Source organism: Typopeltis vanoorti, chromosome 2 (assembly GCF_054136105.1).
Source record: "Typopeltis vanoorti isolate ZY-2024b chromosome 2, IOZ_Tvanoo_1.0, whole genome shotgun sequence".
NCBI lineage: Eukaryota > Metazoa > Arthropoda > Arachnida > Uropygi > Thelyphonidae > Typopeltis > Typopeltis vanoorti.
The window spans coordinates 53,199,858-53,221,180 of NC_143550.1; the positions used below are offsets into that span (position 1 = coordinate 53,199,858).

At 35.5% G+C, this 21,323-nt stretch overlaps 1 protein-coding gene across 1 annotated transcript in view; it reads right to left on the minus strand.

Annotated features, from left to right (window-relative positions):
• The window catches only part of LOC150109014 (general transcription factor 3C polypeptide 3), a 306,866-nt gene that overhangs the window by 257,699 nt on the left and 27,844 nt on the right, over nt 1-21,323 (minus strand). Inside the window, exon 6 of the mRNA XM_090411276.1 lies at nt 10,289-10,350. Coding sequence (XP_090267402.1) covers nt 10,289-10,350 — 62 coding nt within the window. The remainder of the gene's footprint in view (nt 1-10,288; nt 10,351-21,323) is intronic.

Below are 21,323 nucleotides of genomic sequence, written 5' to 3' on the forward strand. Positions count from 1 at the left end.
GGTTTGCCTGTTGTGAGGGACTAAAAATTTGAGTTTCCAGGTGAAAAAAACCCTCTAGGTCTGAATGAGACCAGCTAACTCATCTTTTAGTCAAAAGAGACCAGATAAAGGTTCCTCACGTTCATGGACAGGAATCGAACCCAGGTCTTTCCGACCAAAGGGCTTCATCTATACCGACTGAGCTACAAGAGGCTCTATTTCTCAAGTGTTTGTCTTAAAGTGAAAATCTGATCCCGATAACCTCTGGCCTGAACCCAGCTTGTTTTTTTCCAATCTTCCCCTCCAGTATTTTTCTTAGCTCTCCAGTATGTTTGCATAAATTTTACCTGAAACATTCAGTAGGAAAACTCCTCTATAATTTTCACATTGAGCTTTATTTTTCTTTTTTATAGATGAGTAGTATGTGAACTCTACTCCAATCATCTAGAATTTGACCTTCTGAATTATGCAGTACAGCCAAAGTAAAACTTTTACACTTCTGTATTTGAGCATTTCTGATTGAATATTATCACTGCAGCTATATTCACTCCACATTTCAGATTTTTGATGGTATTTTCTACCTTAAAATATTAATATGTACTCTGACCGTATTTCTCTTGACAATTTTCACCGCTGTTCTATCACTTCTTGTTACATTCGGTAATTAAGTTAATCATTACATTGCATTACTCCAAACATCTAAAACATCTTTATCGTCAGTTTTCATATCACCTTTATCATTATTTTCTATAGCCTCCAGAACATTTTATCACTTTCCTGATATTTATTTTCTGTATTCTTACCAAAGTCTTTCCATGACTTTTGTTTAACTGTAATTTACACACTACTTGGCTTTTTTACATGTTTTTTTGTATGTCTACTGACAAGCATGTTAATTTATTTGCCAGGAAACTTTTGATATCCTTTGTTTTCTTTTCCTTGAACTTCCTGAGTCCACACAACGGAGTTCTAATTTTTCTATCCTTACAGACAACTTTACCACATGCTTCTCTGGATGACTCAATGGTTTCTTCAGCATTTATCAATGAGTCTCCAATGTTTGATTCTTGTCTTCAAACACTTTAATTTTTTCTTGTGTAGTTGATATATTAAAATATTTGTATAGCTGATATATTAAAAGCAGCTCAACTTTTTTCTTCTTTTTTTTTAATATGACATTCAATTTTATCCTGCTCATAACTAAAGTGATCAATTCCCATTTCAAAACCATGTATACTCTTGTGTTCTGAATTAGCATGAAGAAATTGCTATCAATAATAACATATTCAATGAGACTTTTTTTATTTCTTGGTTGTTTCTCTCTCTTTCTCTCTCTCTCCCTGCCCCCCCTTGTGAATTTGTGTGTACATCCTTATGGTAGAACATAATAATGAATACATGTCCCAACCAAAAATCCAGCAAGCGCTTAGCATTTTGTATTAATTTTGCTTTTGTCTCCATATTTTCCCAAAACATTTCTGTATGTCTGGTATTCATTTCCTACTATGCAGTCAAGATCAACAATGACCAACTTTTCCCTTTTCTTTGTGTCAGCTTTCTTTTCTGATGACTTGAAAAATTCCCCTACTGCATTTTTAGTAGGCCCTTCTGCAGGACCACAGACACAACTCTCATTGTATAATTCCTTATTTTGATGTTTATCCATATCACTCTGCTCGATTTTGCCTGCCATTCAAGAACCTTACACACAAATTTGGTGTTGAATACTATAGCTACTCCATCCTTTTATGTCAACCTGGTACTTCCCAGTTTTTTTGCTAGTTCCACTTCTTTTCCACTGATGTCTCTTATGTTGATGTTGCCAATCTTGAATTCTGCTGATGGTGATTTAGAGTTTGTTCCAGTAGATGAATTTTACTGTTTTAACACTGGGGACCTTGTTTAAATGGGCAACATCCCCTGCCAACATGTGGTATAACATGTTGGCAGGGGATGTTGGTATAACATGAAATTCTTTCATGTTATACCACCAATCATTTTGTATTTTGATTTATGCCAATAAGAATACAATTTGGTCAGCTAAATCCCAAATTATAATTATCAGTCTGTTCTTGTTCATTCAGTATCCAACTAAATATCTACTAACGGGGTTCATCACAAGAGGGCGAGGACTGAACATCTGGTCAGAAGGCTCAGTAGGCTCTCCATTCCTTAAAAGGCTAGTTGAAGTTTGACTTCCAATTATCTAGCTTTGACTGGCTTAAATGCATACTGAAAATTAACAAAAATATATCTAGTATATAAAGTTAGTCAAAGACTGCTAAAACAGAGGTTGCCTGCTTTAGCTTTCTTACGTAATAAAATAGTTTCAATTGCTCCAGACAGATATGACGATGTTTCTATAACAACTAGTTCTACTTTCAGTAGTCAAGCAATAATAAGATGTAGACTACTATTTCTAAATGTTCTGCATTAGTGCTCAACTGACCTCTTTTTTAATTCTAAATTTTATAAGAGGTTGACAAAGGCTAATTTTGATTTTAATGTAATTTTACTTAAGTTTTGATTATGATTTTTGCTAAGTACAGTCAACTTTCACTTTAGCAAACAACATTATAACAAACTTCTAAAAAGCCCTGAGAGAATGTGCACAGACACAAGACTGTTAAAAAAATTTCTTTACATCATTTTACTAAACTAAACTATCAATTACAAACTATTCTTGTGGTCACTATGAGTTACTATAGTAAGATTGACTGTACATATGTTTTCATGTTAATAATAGCTATTCTAAAACCTGGTAAAGACCTGAAAAATTAACAAGATTAGACAGTTTTATTAAGGGTAGCTTACAAATCATCAGAAAGAATCTTAGGCATTGGACATTATTCATCTCTTTTTTTTTTTTTTTATTCTTTAGAGTATTATAACACAAAATCAATAAATCATAAAACATCATGAAAATACATTTATTAACTATCTTAAATACAGTGCAATATTTCAAAAAACCAGTATCCTAAGAGCACAACTCACATGACAAGGAGTAAATGTAACAATACAAATTTTTTAATGAATAGAATACCTGAAGTTCTAATCTGGCATCTTCTAATGTAATGTTGTATAGAACTTATTACAGTTGTGTTCATCTTATGATGACTGTCTCCCAAATTTTTAGCAGATTAATGGTCATACTTGTTGGGGTTTGGAAAGCATTTCATAGCCACTGATGACTAAAAATAGTATCTCTGACCTGTAATGAAATCTATATAGCACAATGCCCACCCCATCTAATCTTGTGTGAAGGGGATGTAAAAAGAAAGATCTATTAGTCCTGACTTGCAATAATGACAGTGCAAATGATCTTGTCTGTCAGTACATCAAGTTACAATCAAGGAACTCTTCATACACATGTGTAAATTGGCCAATCAGCAATAGCACTGCTCGGAAAGAAGTCAAAGGACATCCCCCCCCCCCGGGGCAAGGTGCATCATGCCATATAATAAGTCATATGTTTGTAGCCAGTATAAATTGGAGGAAAATGATGCTCCCAAGTCAGTACAACTGTGTTTGGGTGAAATGACTGCGAGAAGGGAATTCATGATTTGAAACAGGCATTGTAATAGAATGCTATGTTGCAGGCTTATCTGTTTGGCAAATTGTTAACAAATTGGGTCAACCCAGGTCAACAATCAGTGATACCACACTGAGATGGAAGCACAGGGAGTCATTTGCAAGTGCTACCAGCAGTGAACGACCCATCATACTCACCAAATGCAACCACAGAGTGCTACAAAAGATAATATATAAAAATTAATATAATATAGCATAATGTATAATAATAAATAAATATAATATATAATATATTTCAATGTGTCATCGACCAATATGTTGAAAGCAGAGCTCAACATGTTGGCATCCTCTAATGTAATATTGTGAACTGAAGCTCACAACATGGATTTCCATGTTAGGACTGCAATATGCAAGCTCCACATCACCCAAACCAACATGAAGCATACTCTTCAGTAATGCAAGCAGCATGTACAGTGGGATGTAGAAAGCTGTGTTATGGAGCAAATCACCCTCTAACCAAGCAGATGGACAGGTGTAGGTGTGGAAGACGAATGTCTCTTACCAGAGTGCATAATCCCAACTGTGAAATTTGGAGATGGTGGCCGTATCCTTTCTTTTAGTGTTACACAGTGATCAGCATTCCTTTAAAAATTATGGACTTTACAACAGTGTTATAAATAACTATTTTAATTTCCCGATGTTTCAACCTTCATATCACAGTCATCATCTGGAGTATATACAAATATACAAGGACAAGCTGAGTTACATTTCACATAGTATGCTAAAGAAACAATGATTTGATCAACGGTTATTCTACTGGCATGATCTCTAGCGAAAAAAAAATACAGATAAAATTAAAAATTAATTAATTATTTAGAAACTACATCAAAGCTAAATTCTATTTAAGATAACATAAGAGAAACATTCTTTCATATAAATAGTTTTCTTACAGTAATGATGATGTCCTAATTTTAACACGACAATTGTTATGTTAGATTTAAGATTCTGGGTTATCTACAGTCCTGTTTATAGTTAACTCTTAGGGAAAAAGGTTCCTGGGTAGAATATGTGCCTTCCATATGCTTGGGATTTTTAGACCATCGTTATTGTTCAGATTGGGGTGGTTGATAAGAATCTCACAAGCTTCCTTAAATTTATGTTCATACCATGTTTTGGTGTGATGTAAACAACTGGTACTTTTCCAGTCAATTCTATATAAAGTGTTCAAGGCATGATCAGAAAGGTCGGCTTCATCATAGTTATTATATTTAATGTGTCGTTTATGTTCCTTTTGTCTGATAGGAATTGTGAGTCCTGTTTCACCTATATATGGTAGATTACAGGTGCAATAAATATGGTATACTCCAGGGTGGGCCAGCAGAGGGAGTGGGTCTTTGGATGAGTTGAGTAAGCTTTTTAATTTTGCAGGAGGTTTAAAGGTGGTTTGAGGTTGTATTTCTGTAGTATTCTGTTTATTTTATCTGATGTCCCTTTAATGTAAGGAATGGTTATAATTTTATTGTAGTCTGGTTTATCTTTGTTTTTTATTGAGGTCTTATAGAGAATTTTTTTGTTATAGTGTTTTGGCTGTAACCATTTTTTTTAGAAAGTATTGCTGATAACTTTAAATTTGTCTTTAAGCACTTGTTCATTGGAGCAAATTTTTAAAGCCCTGTTTTTCAGACTACTAATGACACCTAGTTTTTGTGTTGGGTGGTGGTAGGAGTTTATTTATTGGACAGTATATGTCGGTTTCTGGTAAACAGTGAACGAAAGACTGCCAGAAGGAAGATGTGTGACGAGTGTATCTAGAAATGGAAGTGTGTTCTATTTTTCAATCTCAATTGTGAACTGTATGCATTTGTGTTGTTTGTTTAGGTGGCTAAGGAAAGTGTCTAGTGTCTGGCGGCCATGGGGGCCAGATCGTGAAAACATCATCAATGTATCTCAGCTAGATGTTAAAAGTTTATTTTTCACTATCAGACTATAATAAATTTAGTTTAATCCTTTATCCAAGTGTGTGCAAACAAAGTTTGCGCCTGAAAGTATCTTCAGGACTGGGGTAAAGTGGTACAACACCAGGCGACTCCTTGCAAAGGTGGAGCAAGCTACCAACACTCCTATCTCAGTATCTCCCATAATGCAAAACACATCTCCTTGTGGATATGTATAATGTTATGCATTAAGGGAAGGGCCACTACCCAGACTAGTTTTGACCTTTATTGAGGTCTCTTCAGTATTCACCTTAATGCATAACATTATAGTCTGATGTGGTCATCTCCTCCTATAGAAGCTGCCAAATGGTGTGCCACCGTTTGGCAGCTCCTATAGGAGGAGATGACCTTGCTAATGCTTCTGCCTTGGTATCTCCACTTGGGCCTGGCTCCCACTGAAGAGATCTCAATAAAGGTCGAAACTAGTCTGGGTAGTGGCCCTTCCCTTAATGCATAACATTATACATATCCGCAAGGAGATGTGTTTTGCATTATGGGAGATACTGAGATAGGAGTGTTGGTATCTTGCTCCACCTTTGCAAGGAGTTGCCCGGTGTTGTACCACTTTGCCCCAGTCCTGAAGATACTTTCAGGCGCAAACTTTGTTTGCACATACTTGGATAAAGGATTAAACTAAATTTATTAGTATCTCAGCTAGACTTTGGGTTTTAAAGGAGAGGAATCTAGAGCATGTTGCTCAAAATGTTCCATATAAAAGTTAGCAATGGGGGGGATAATGGCTGTGCCTTCTTTTTGTGAGCCAACAATTGCCTGCAGGTAACAGTTACGTAATTAACCTATCCAACCATGCCTTAAACTAAGATGAACTCTCTCTACTCAGCAAAGGTCTAAACTTTGCAGTAGCACCCAGATCGATGAACGAACTGAATTTTATTTGTAATATTGAAAGAGGTTTAAGATTCATCCCAAATGACATAGCAGATAAAATACATTTAGAAACTGCTGATATTTTAAATATAAATTATAAGAAAACAATAACAAGCATCTTAATGAAACACAAATAAACAGCGGTGAAATCACTAAAATCAAATCCGGACATCGTAATAACTAGAGCCGATAAAGGAAGTGCCACCATTATTCTAAACCGAACCACATGTTTAGAAAAAATGAATTCGCTAGTCTCGGACAATAGTACATACCAACTTGTTAACTACGACCCAACCAATAGAATAAAAAAGAAAACAGAGAAACTACTTAAATCAGTTACTACATGGCCCGAAGATATAATCAAAAAATTACATCTGCACTATGCTTTTTCCCCGAGAATGTATGATCTACCAAAAATACACAAACAAAACATACCACTCTGGCCGATAGTTGAAGGTATAGACAGCGTGAATTATCACCAGCCAAGAAATTAGCGGCAACACTCAAGGAGTTGGTAGGTCATTTCCCCCTCCTATATCAGAAACACACAACACTTCATAAACATAATCAAAGACATTACATTAGAAAAAGATTATTTATTAGTCAGTTTTGACGTCTCTGCCCTCTTTATGAATGTCGCAATTAATGACACGATACTTCTTTTACAGAACAAATTCCCTCCAGATATTACAGCGCTCTTTGCACATGTATTACATTCTAGTTATTTTGTCAAAACGCTTTCTACCTATAAAAAGAAGGCACAGCCATGGGCTCGCCATTATCTTCCCACCCCCCAATCGCTAACTTTTATATGGAACATTTTGAGCAACATGCTCTAGATTCCTCTCCTTTAAAACCCAAAGCCTGGCCTAGATACGTTGACGATGTTTACGTGATCTGGCCCCATGGCCGCTAGACACTTTTCTTAGCCACCTAAACAAACAACAACACAAACGCATGCAGTTCACAATTGAGATTGAAAAGCAGAACACACTTCCGTTTCTAGATACGCTTGTCTTTGGAGTCTATAGTGAATGAATTCAAGAAAAGGAATGACAGTGGGTGATATGTGACCTTTGATAAGCACCTCACTCTCCGTGGAGGTCTCTGGTGATAATTTTTTCAAATTGAGAAAATATGAAAATCTAATTCATCTGTTAAAATTGTTTATTAAGTATAAGAAAAAGTCGTCAAATACACACATACTCAAAATTAATTTTATTAAAAATTAATCAGTTATAGTTCTTTGAATTTCCATTTTGTCACTGCTCTTTTATAACTGTCTATCTCACTTTCTTTCTTTAATGTACTAATGGACCTTTCACCCTACTCAGAGAGGTTCTTTTTGAATAAGTCAAACACAAATATTAAAAATGAACCATTAACTCATATTGCATCAGAGTTGCTGTGATTTAATATTTCATAATTGGGATGTTTATTGTTTCCCAGAAAACTTCCCATAACAATCTCAAAGCTAATTCAAGTCTCTCTCTCTCTCTCTTTCATCATTTCTTAGAATGCTTTTATAAACAAGTTTTCTTATTTGGTGACTAATGAAAATCTTCCCTTTCACACCTTTCATAAGGAATTTAGTGCAAATGATAAGGAATTTATCATTCCTTAGTATATAATGGGGACAATAGTTTTTCCAGATTTTGTTAATGTTTCTGTGATGGTTATAAAATTTGGTGTAAGGATATGCTTGCTAATGTTTGCTTTTGGTGCAGCTATCCTTCACAGATAGTAATTTTGTATAGCAAATTTTTGACCAAATAAAAATGCTTGTGTGGCCTAAATATGGCCTATTTTATTATTTTTATATTGCACTTTTTATTAAGCAGAATTAGGTCCAATTTAAAAGATTTTAGTGCAGAAAGTTAGTCAGTAGGATATTGGATATCATGTAAGTGACTGCATATAAAACCAAATCCTTTATCATTGCAGACAGCATATTTTTTATACACTGCTTGGAAAGAAGTCAACGGATACCATAGTGTGAGGAACAAACAGACATAGTGCCCACCTTAATAAGATCTAGGACCTCCTTTCACTGTGAGGACTGCAGCATTCCTGTGGAGCATTCTTTCTTATAGTGATCAATTCCCATTGATCACTATCAGAATATTCCCATGAATGATATAATCACGTAATCATTAATCGTTATCCTTAAAACAACAGAATATTCCCATAGAATATTCACATAGTCCACAATTCCCATTGATCACTATTTATGATAGTGATCAATGGGAATTGTGGACCATTCTTCCTATATGCATGTAATGAGGTCCTGGACTGTTGTGGAGCTGACATCCCCTGACCTTACCTGATACTCCAGTTCATTACCACAGATGTTAAGCAGGATTGAGATCAGAGCTCTGTGGAGGCTAGTCAAATGTGGCGATGTTCATATCCACAAACAATGCGTTTACAGCAGGAGCAGCCTTATGGCATAGTGTATGTCTTGCTGAAAGAGATAATGGTCAGTTCCATAGAAATGCCACAAAATAGGAAGCATTGCATTGGCTAGAATGTTCAGATTTGGAGTTCATTGTTTGTGCACCGCAAACATAGGTCCGAGGTTAAACCAGGAAAAGTAGAACCATACCATCACACTGCCATCTCTATTCATTTTAGAAATTATGGCCTTTACAACCATGTTATAAATAACTATTTTGAGAATATAACTATTTAACTCTATGAGAAAAAATTCTAGCCCTCACTCCTTTCTTGACTGCATTCATTCTCCACTTCCCATCCTCCATAAAACAAAAAATCCCATCTACTGGTATCTTATATGACCCTTTCAGAAATATAGGTCTTTATCATACCACCCCTTTTTCAGTCTTTACACTGCCCTTATGCAACAGGATTATTATACATCCTTTCCACTACTGTGGAATCTTCCCTGTACTGAGACTTGAATTATACAGCCAGATCAAAGGATCATCCAGGTTAGATAAATTGGCAGTGGCTTGACCTAAAAGACTAATCTTTTGTGCTGATATCCAACCAGCCCTTATTGCTGAATTTTTATTTAGTTTATACAACAGCTCTAGTACCTCCTCATACACCTGAGTTTTTCATCCAGTGTAGAGGTAGCACTAAGCTCCATGTTGCATACACCAGGTGGACAGATTTTAGTAAAATGGACACTTATTAGTTGAACAATCTCTTTTGCATCTGCCACCCATACTATCTGTATTCAGTAGAGTTATTCTTTTACATTCATTCTTTCTTTTACTTGAAGCATAATGATGAAATTCTTTTAGGTTGTCTTTACAGGAAAGAAATGTTATTTTAGAAATCTGTACTATTAAACTGGTAAATCCTTATTATTTTCAAAACATAATTTTTTTTTAAAATTTGTATGCTAGTACTATTCAACAGAGTAACAAAAATTAGTTTTTTTATTTGTTGGCTTAAATTCTCTGAATGATTACTGATGTTGCTGCAGTATTTTGAAATATAAAAATTGTAAACAGTTTCTGCAATCATTTATAACAGTAACAGCAAAAACTGAATGATTGCATGATGATGTAATGTTCAATACGACTTCTGAAGAATGCATATTCAAGAAAGACTTCATGGATCTGGTAGCATTTCACATACAAGTCTGCACCATATACAGAAATGTAGTTGATATTAGCTGATATCCATCAATGCCAATAAATTCAAGAATTACCTATGCGAATGAAATTTTTTTTTTCACCCTTATAAAAAGTAACTACCTTTGAGATATTTTAAGATTACAAAATAAATATCAAGATGAGAAACTTTTGATGATAACTAATGAACACACATGTGACAGTTACTCTTTCAGTTAAGTAATGATACATATTTCAGTATATAAGATTTATAAGATTACAAAATTAAGGTCACATATTAAAAAATAAAACCTTTTTTTTAAATTCTTCATCAAATTCTTTTGCAGACTGTTCTATACTGGGTTCTTCATTACCTATAAAATGCAAAAATTTCACTGAAAATTTTCTAACATTTCTTGCACATTTAAATAAAATACAATTAAGCTCCTTGTAATTTATTAGAATTTCACATTCACTAGAGTGTACGTTCATTTAATACTTATTTACTTACCCTTGTCATGGCTCATGGCACATAAGGTCTAAATCTGTTTCATCTGGATGCCCTATCTTCAGTAGCCAGTTCAGCTCTGCCAACCAGCCATTCTTCCTTTTCTTCATTCTCTGCCAAGTTAATTTAGTTCTTTCCCATTTCCTTTTTCCTTCTGACCATGTTAAAGCCCATCTAGGAATCTCTTTGTGTATGTATCCAACCCATTTCCATCTGTATTTTTTTTTATTTCATCAGTGATACATTTTTGTTCAGTCAGCTTATATAAGTCATTGTTTGTTATACAGTGAGGCAGTGTTGTGCAATGTCTGGTTTACTGTTTAACATAATCATTGATTGGATTATGAGAAAAGTTACAGGTATAAGAAGAGAAACTGATGATATTAAAACTATGTCAACTGCATAATCTAAATCTTCTAACTGTGACATAGGATTCCAATTAATTTCTCTTCTTACACCTGTAACTGTCACACCTGTTTTTTGGACAGCTTCCATGACTCTGATCCATATAATAATACAGCCTTAATATTGCTATATTAAGTATAAAGCACATGATTTCGTGTGTTGGTGATGAATTCATACATCAACTTATTCCTTTCTCCCCTTCAACATGAAATGACTCTTCTTGGCAACCTGCCAGCCAGGGTTCTAGCATCTGGTCGGACGGTAGTGAATTCTAACAATAACAAACACTGTTATAACAAACCTACCTGCTATAACAAAGTACTACCAACAAGTCCCAACCGAAGACCCTATAGACATAGTGCTATTCTAAGAATATCCACTATAGTAAACTGCTCATTATAACATTCTATCCTTGTAAGGTGCAAGTCAATTGTAGATTAAACAATAATAGGAAAAATTTTATTAGTCATTAGGTTATAATATAGAATATAATGACTAGTTTCACAAACCATATTCTTGTGGCTTCTTCAGGGCTACAACAGGAGAAATAAAGAAGGAAACTAATGTTAAAACAGAAATTTTTGGAACAGAAACAAATGAACAAATAAAATGATACTGCAATGATGTGTGACATGTGTTGGCTGTCTCTCTGGCGAGAGAATGTAGGTAATTCTGAAAGTTAATTCTGATGAGTCGAGATATCTAATTTTGATTTCTAGACACCAAGGATAAAGCCTTAGGAAAAAAAAAAAAAAAAAAAAAATTTCTTCTAAATAGAATATGATGGCTGTATCCCAATCAACTAATTAATAGTGATTTGTCATGCATGTATGATGAGCTGGCCAGATTTTTCTTCTCTTTTGTGATCACCATGGCTGATATGTTCCTTTTTCTTAATTTAAAACTTCAGCTTGTCTGACCTATGTAAACTGGGCCACAGGAAAATGGGATCCTATAAAAAGTAGTAGTAGGTAGAGTGTTCTCTGTCTGAATTTGCTGATAAAACTGGAATACACAAGCCCATTGTGTCAAGGTTAGCAGCAAAATAGAGGGCATCTGGGACATTCAACCCTAAAAGAAAAGCATAGAAAAGACTGTCTATAACTAAAGCTGATAAAGGATTATTCAAACTTATTGAAAAAGAGGCTTGACTCATGAGAACAATTTGATGACAAGTGTACTGACACTACAAGTGCAATGATTTTTTTGAAAGCAGGGAATCTGTTTAAATGCAACTGGAGTAGAATTCAGCAGCCAAGTTTCTAAACAGGTTTGTAATTATGTTGCATTTATGTTAATGGAATATGTGATATTGCTAGAGATGTACGGCTAACAAAGCAACAAATTCAAAGTTCATAGCTGAGAGTGTTATAAGGCTGCAATAGTTCTCAAGGTTTAGCATGAATCAAGGCTCTGTCAATAATGAAATACACATATAAGTATGCTCTAGAAATTTTCTTCCTCTAGTCAAACAATTGCTACACAGGCAAGTAGGATTAGAGTTTATTTACTCCATAAGGACAGCAAAGATCATGCTGCACCATAAAAAACGCTTACAGTAGTACATAAATAAATAGCTAAATAAGTAAATAACATCTTAGGCACAAGAAAATGTTTTAAAAAATTTACAAATACCATATCTACATAAATTGAATTTATAACCCAATGATGTTGTTATGTGCCATCCAGTCATTTTTGATTTTTGGTGATCCTTTATGGACAACATAAAGTTCTTTTATGTTGTCCATCCAACTCTCTTGTGGTGTTCCACTTCTTCTAATTTCCCTCAATCTTTCCCAACATAACTGCCTTTTCCAATGATTCATTAACTCACATAACATCATCAAAGTACATCAACTTCTGTAGCAATCACTGCCTGAAAAGAGCTTTCTGTCTTTATATTCTCTAAAACCTTCTTATAGGTCATTCTTGCAGTCCATCATCATCATCATCAACTTCCTGCCATTTACCCTCAAAGGGTGTACAGGATATGACAGTACTACATGAAAAAATTACATCATTACTAACTTCCTATCTACAATTTTCTTCCAATTCAGTCTGTTACTTGTCAAGACTCCAATATTATCAGATCTTATATTTCTATCGTCTAAGGCACTTTGTACCGTATCAATCCACCTATATCTTGGTCTTCCTCTTGGTTTTCCTGCCAACTTGGCAGAGAACACTTGTTTTGCTAATCTTTTCTCGCCCATTCTGTTTAAGTGACCATAGCACCTGAGATTAGCTCTGCTAATGCATTCCTGGATGCTGACAATGTCAAGTTCTTTCCTAATATCCTCCTTTTTAATATGATATTGCCATTGATGCCATCTGTTCACGCCTCTGATCTTTCTCAGGACTCTCATATCTGCGGTCTCTAGTCTTTGGTCAAGTGTTTTACTTCTGACGCAGCTCTCAGATCCATAAGTTAAAACTGGTTTGAACACTGTCTTGTATAAAGCTAATTTAGTGTTCCGACTAATTTCTCTCTTATTCCATATGAATTTATTCAATTGACTTCCCACCATACCAGCTTTGCTGATTCTGTTGTCTATTTCTATATTTAATTTACCATCTTTAGTAAAAATTGTGCCTAAGTAGCTGAAATGTTTTACTTGTTCCACAGGTTCTCCATTCACAACACAGTTGACATATTCAATTATTCTGCCTATTTTCATTGTCTTTGTCTTTTTATTGCTGACATTCATACCATATCTATTACAACAGCTATTCAATTTAGTCAGAGAATCTTGCAGACTTGTAGCGGATTTATTTAGAAGTATAACATCATCCGCATAAAGCAAAGAGCTGACATTAACATCTCCAATTTTGATATCAGGTTTAATACCACTTTCCTTCATAATGTGATCCATATAGATAATGAATAACAGAGGGGATAATGTACATTCTTGTCTCACACCAGATTTAACATTGAACCATCTTCCTGTACTTCCTTCAATTCTAACTGCTGACTTACAACTCAAATAAAGACTAAGTATTGCTTGATATAATGCCCCATTGACACCATATAACTATAGCGCATTGAATAGCTTCTCTCTTTGCAGCTTGTCATATGCCTTTTCCAAATCGACAAAATTTAAATACAGATCTTTGTTATATTCCCATGCTTTCTCGACTATTTGTCGTAAAGTGAAGATCTGATCCTGACAGCCTCTATTTGGCCTGAATCCAACTTGTTCTTCACCAAGCTTTTCTTCCACAATTCTTCTCAACCGTTTCTCAAGTATACTTGCATAGATCATGCCAGGAACACTCAGTAGGGAAATACCTCTGTAATTCTCACATTCTGTTTTATTTCCCTTTTTATATATATGAATACTATGACAGCTCTACTCCAATCATCGGGAATTTGTCCCTCTGTCCAGGCTTTCTGAACTATGCAGTGCAGCCACTGTAAGACTTTTATACCATCATACTTCAGCATTTCTGGTCGAATATCATCTACTCCTACTGCCTTTCCACATTTCAAGTCTTTGATGGCTTTTTCTACTTCAAGTATGGATACGTATTCCTGACTGCATGCCTGGTCAGTGTTTTTTATCACTGTGCTGTCATCCCTGCTTGTTTCATTTAGCAGTTTTTCAAAGTAATTACTCCATACTTCAAGGATATCTTTATCTCCAGTTTTCATGTCACCTTTATCAACTCTAATTCATTTTACAGCACTCTTTCCTCCATTTCTGAGCTTTTTCAACAACCTACAGAATATCTTGCCACCTACTTGATATTTATTTTCTATGTTCTTACCAAAGTCTTCCCATGACTTTTGTTTAGCTAGTTTTACACAGTGTTTACCTTTCCATATTTGTTTCTGTATTCTTTAAGAGCACAAGATGAGTTATTTGCCAGGAACTTTTGATATGCTTTCTTCTTTTCCTTCACTGTCTCTTTAACTTCCTGTGTCCACCAGGGAGTTCTGTTTTTTTATCCTTGCACACAACCTCACCACATGCCTCTCTGGCAGAATCAATCAATGTTTTCTTCAGAGTTTGCCACTGAATCTCCAAGGTTTGATTCCTGTTCTCAAACTCTTTCATTTTCTTTTCAATAATCTTTCTGTATTTTAGTCTACAGTTAACATCTGAGAGCTTCTCAACTTTTATTTGCTTTAAAACTTTCTTACATGTTATTCTTTTCAATATGAAATTCAATTTTATCCTACTCAAGACTAAATAGTGATCACTTCCAATTTCAAATTCTCTGTACACTCTGGTGTCCTGCACCAGGGAGAAAACATCACTATCAACTATTAAGTCTCATAGTCAATGAAACTTTTCTTATTCCTAACCTCTTTTCTCCATGTGAATTTGTGCACATTTTTATGTTGAAATATGGTGTTAGTAATAACCAGTCCATGTCCTGAGCAGAAATCCAACAGATATTTGCCAATATTATTAGCTTTGCTCTTTTCTCCAAATTTTCCCAAAATATTTTTGTATGTCTGACAATCATTTCCTACTCTGCTATTTAGATCCCCAACAAGGACCAACTTTTCCTTTTTCATTGTGTCAGTTGCTTTTTCTAGAGCGTCAAAAAATTCCTCCACTTCTACCTTAGTAGAACCTTCTGTGGGACCATAAACACAAATCAGTCTCATTGTCCAGTTCCCCATTCTCATATTTGCCCACATTACTCTACTTGAGACTGCCTGCCATTCAAGAAGATAAGCCTCGTATTTTGTGTTGAATACTATGGCTACTCCTTCTTTTCCTTGATTGTCATTGCCTGAATATAACATTTTGTATTTATTGCTCAGAAAGATCTCGCCAGTTTTTGTCTTTTTTGTTTCAGTCACCCCTATTATGTCAATCTGGTACTTATCTAATTCCTCCACTAGCTCCATTTCTTTGCCATTCAGGCTTCTTATGTTGAGAGTACCGATCTTTAACTCTGGTGATGTTGTGTTGGGGTGTGTTTTCAGATTTGTTCTAGTAGCTGACTTTTCGCTGTTCGCCCTGGTTCCCTTGCAAAAACAACGGGGGCCTTGTTTAATTGGGTGACGCCCCAGCCGGCATGAAATTTTGTCATGTTGTACCATCATTTTTTATTTTGGTTTAACCAATAAGAATACAATTTGGTCGGTTAAATCCCAAATTGCCAGCCCATCCTCGTTCGTTCAGTATCAAAGTAGATACCCAACAGGGTGCACCACGAGAAGGTGAGGATTGGACATTAGGTCAGAAGCCCTGGTCGGTTCTCCGCATTCCTTTAAAGGCTATGTAGAGGTCTCCTCTCAGTTATACAGCTTTGACCCTTAAGCACCCCATATCTTGCAGTCCATGGGATTCTTAATAGTCTCCTCCACACATAATTCAAATGAATCAATTCACTTTCTGTCTTTCTTAATAATCAAGCTTCACATCCATACATCACTACTGGAAATAGTGATGGAAATTGTTGGAAATTGATGAAACTACTGGAAATTGTTAAAGCAATGGTATTCCATTGCTTTAACAATTCCAACTTTTGTGGCCTTACTCACACCTCTATCTTTCATAATTTTTATCAGGTCTAATGTTTTTTTTTTCCCCATGACTATCCTTTTAATTTCTTCTTCACATTTACCATCATTTCTTATTCTGGAACAGAATCAGAAATGCCAGAAGTTATCACTTTTGTTTCACTGATGTTTAAATTAATCCTGGCTTTATTACTTTCCATCTTAACCAATAGAATCAACTGCTCCAGATCGTCCTTGGTTTCTGCTATGAGAGTTGTATCATCTGCATATCTTAAATTATTTATTTTTTTTGCCACTAATCTTAATTCCAGCTGGATTTTTGTCTAAATCAGCCATTCTCCTAATATATTCATTATAAATATTAAAAAAGGTAGGTCAACAGTATACAACCTTGCCACACCCCTTTTTCCACTCAAATACCACCTGTTTCTCAAAAGACTGTTTTTACTGAAGCTTCTTGGTTGTCATACAGCTCCCTTATCAAGAGAATTAGATGTTCAGTAATTCCCATTGAGCTCATTACAATCCACAGTCTGTTGTGATCCACACAATTAAAAGCTTTCTTATAATCAATAAAACAGATAAATACTTCCTTCTGAAATTCTCTTGTTCTTTCCATAATCCATCTCATGTATGCTATTTGATCTCTAGTTCCTCTACCTCTCCTAAAGCCTGCCTATTCCTGTGGCATTTCTCTATTCACATATGTCTCCAACTTTGTTGGATCACTTTCAGCATAACTTTACTTGCATGTGAAATTAAAGTGATGGTTCTATAATTCTCACAATCTCCGGGATTCGATATTTTTGGAAAAGGACATTTTCCAATCTCTAGACCAGTATATTTTCTTCCAAACCTGTTGACAAATTTCAGTCAATATATTTACTACTTCATCCCCAGCTACTCTCAATAATTCCACTGATACACCACCAGCTGAAGGAACTTTTCCTTCTGGCAGCTGCTGATATCACTTCACTTTTCATTATCATGGGTTCCTCAACAAATTCTCACCTTTCAAATTCTCCTTCAATATTATTATCTTTCTTGTACAAATCCTCTACATACTCTTTCCATCTTTTTTTTTGCTGCTTCTTCTTCCATCAGACATTTACCTGAATTACTTTTTACAACTCGTAATCTAGAGATAAACTTCCCTAACATCATTTATTTTTCTAAACAGATCTCTTGTTCTACCCGTAATATTGCTTTCTTCAATTTCCTTGCACCTTTTGTTTAGATGTTGTTCCATATCTTTCCTAACCTGTCTTTGGAAATCTGCACTCAGATGTCTAACCCTTTCTTTGTTTCTCTGAAGTTTCATTTTTCTTCTTTCCTTTGCTATTTGAATAGCTTCTTCTGACAACCATTTACAATCTTGATTTCTTGTTGCTTTATTAAGTCTTCTTTGCTGCTTCTATGACTGGACATTTTGTTTCTTCCAATTCTCTTCTTAGGTTATTCTAATTTTCTTCCTGTCTACTCCAAACTTTTTAATTTCGTTCCAACTTTAAACACTTCATTTATAGGATTTAATCAAATCTGATACTGTCCTTTTGTTTCTTCTTAGCCCTTAATTTCACTTCAGCTATCAATAATTCATGATCTGTCCCACAGTCTGTACCAGATAGTGTTTTTGCTGCTTGGGTATCACTCCATCACCTTCTGCTGGCAACAATATAATCTATCTGATTTCTGTATTCTCCATTAGGTGAAGTCCACCATGTGTACAATCTTCTTTTATGTTGTTGGAAGCAAGTGTCTGCAATAAAGCAAGTTCTCAACACAAAACTCCAACATCCTTTCTCCTGCTTCATTCCTCAGTCCTAAACCAAATTTTCCAGTGATGCCTTGTTCTTCTTTTTCACCCACTTCTGCATTCCAATCACCTAATATCAAGAGAAAATCTGTTTTATCAATACTGTATACTTGTTTCATGCTACTGTAAAATTCTTCTACCTCATCTTCACTTGAATCTATAGTCACTGCATACACCTGTATGAGTGCAATATTCACTGGGTATGCCGTTAATCTGATTAGAATTATTCTATCAGACACTGGGTTGTAACCCAAAATGTATTTTCTGTAATCTCTTTTAACTATGAATGCTACTCCATTCATTCGAAACTTTTCATGTCCAGAGTAATACATCATGAAATTATTGGTATCAAAGTGATCCATTCCTGTCCATCTCAGTTCACCGATTCCTAACAACTTAACTCACATTCTTCTCATTTTTTTCTTCACCAGTTCCAGTTTTCCTTAATGCATGCTTCTTACATTCCATGTTTCTATTTTATGTAAATCAGTAAAGCTGAGGCATCTTCTTCTTCTGAGTTTAATTCAGAAGTTGACATTCCAGAAGGTTTTGATCCAGCTTCATCATTCTTGTTAACTTCAGGAAAGTTCCTCTCTGCTCTCCTCCAGTAGCCATTTTAGTGCCTTCTGACCTGTGTGCCACATCTTCCAGCACTATATCACAATAACTTAAGCCTCTGTTCATAATATTTTCTTGGCAAAATATATACAAAAGTGGTTTGTCATTGTCTTCTTCTGTGTTTGTTTAACCTACTAGGTAAGGCTAAACAAACTACAGCAGATGAAGAAAAGTAAAACAGGAAAGATTGAGGGCAGGGGTGGGGGGACATGGAGGAAAGAAAGAAGAGTAGGGACTAGTCTACAGATAATATAACAGATGTATATTGCATGAAATAAGGCATGGACCAGAATCAGGTACCTTGGTTTTGCTACTCCTGTACTCACTAAAGTGAGCCCTGGAGATATGTTTGTATAAATTAATTCTGGCAAAAGTTAAAAACTTCATGCAGTCTGTCCAAATCTGACCGAATATATATGGCTCAGCCAGATTAACAAAAATTGCATTCCTCTCTCTCAAGTGCAATGTTGTCTGTTTTGGATTTAAAGCCGAAGCAACTAAGGCAATTCCAGTCAATGAAAACAAGGACGTGTATGAAGGGTGAAAGTGATGCTTTCCCTGGTGATTTTCTGTGTCTGTGGATACTATTGACAAGGGAATAGGGTGGTGCATCAAAATTTGTGTAGAGTTTTACTATTAGTTCTAATGTAATTAACTGGGTAATGCAGAACAGGAACAGTCTGCAATTTGAAACAGGGTTAGTGTAGTAGCCTGGCTTTCTTCCAAGGTATGTTGTACTAGTCTACTTTTAGGTTGCCCATTCTGAATGCACTTTTTATGTTCTTTTTGTTTTACCAAGGAAGTCAATCCATCCTCCAAACTGCTGGATCCCACATTCATAGAAAATACTCCAGATACACGAGAAGGAGAAAGCATCCTGGCATTCTTTGATTTGTCTCAGGAAGGTGGAGACTTTGTCCTGAGGTTTAATTCAAATTTTTCTAATTTTGTGTTGTTTTAGGAGTGAGCCCAGTCTGTCTGTTGTATCTTTAACGTGGGGTAAGGATATAACATCTGCATAGTCTGGATTGGGGGGGGGGTATTTTTATGGTGAGGGTTATTTTGTTGTAATTGTTTTCTTCAATGATGTTAATGGAGCCTGTTGGCTCAAATGCAGAACAAGCCCAAATGCCAAAATCTGTACTGCCTTGGAGAGTAAAGCTTCAAAAATTCCAGATTATCTTGGGGGAGGGGACAATAAACTGAACAGGCACGGTATCCAAGAAGGCAGGCTAGAGCCTCTTCAAGTAAAAGTAATTTGGGGATCCATATTGTTGAACTATAAAAAGTTAGAAAGAGCCTATGGACCATGTGTGGCTAAATGGCAAAGATATAATTTATATACTTCAGCCATAATTGTGGATTCTCGTAGTGCGACCTGTTGGGTATCTAACTGGATACTGAACAAACGAGGATGGGCTGGCAATTTCGGATTTAGCCAACCAAATTGTATTCCTATTGGTTAAACCAAAATACAAAATGATGGTACAACATGACAAAATTTCATGCCAGCTGGGGCGTCGCCCGGTTAAACAAGGCCCCAGTTGTTTTCGCCAGAGAACCAGGCGAACAGCAAAAAGTCAGCTACTGGAACAAATCTGAAAACACATCCCAACACAAAATCACCAGAGTTAAAGATCGGTACTCTCAACATAAGAAGCCTGAATGGCAAAGAAATGGAGCTAGCGGAGGAATTAGATAAGTACCAGATCGACATAATAGGGGCGACTGAAACAAAAAAGACAAAAACTGGCGAGATCTTTCTGAGCAATAAATACAAAATGTTATATTCAGGCAATGACAATCAAGGAAAAGAAGGAGTAGCCATAGTATTCAACACAAAATACGAGGCTCATCTTCTTGAATGGCAGGCAGTGTCAAGTAGAGTGATTTGGGCAAATATCAGAATGGGGAACTGGACAATGAGACTTATTTGTGCCTATGGTCCCACAGAAGGTTCTACTAAGGTAGAAGTGGAGGAATTTTTTGATGCTTTAGAAAAAGCAACTGACACAATGAAAAAGCAAAAGTTGGTCCTTGTTGAGGATCTAAATAGCAGAGTAGGAAATGATTGTCAGACATACAAATATATTTTGGGAAAATTTGGAGAAAAGAGCAAAGCTAATAATAATGACAAATACCTATTGGATTTCTGCTTAGGTCATGGACTGGTTATTACTAACACCATGTTCAAACATAAAAATGTGCACAAATTCACATGGAGAGAAGAGGCAAGGAATAAGAAAAGTCTCATTGACTATGTTACTGTTGATAGTGATGTTTTCTTCCTGGTGCAGGACACCAGAGTGTACAGAGGATTTGAAATTGGAAGTGATCACTATTTAGTCTTGAGCAGGATAAAATTGAATTTCATATTGAAAAGAATAGCATGTAAGAAAGTTTTAAAGCGAAAAAAAGTTGAGAAGCTCTCAGATGTGAACTGTAGACTAAAATACACAAAGATTATTGAAGAAAAAATGAAAGAATTTGAGAACAGGAACCAAACCTTGGAGATTCA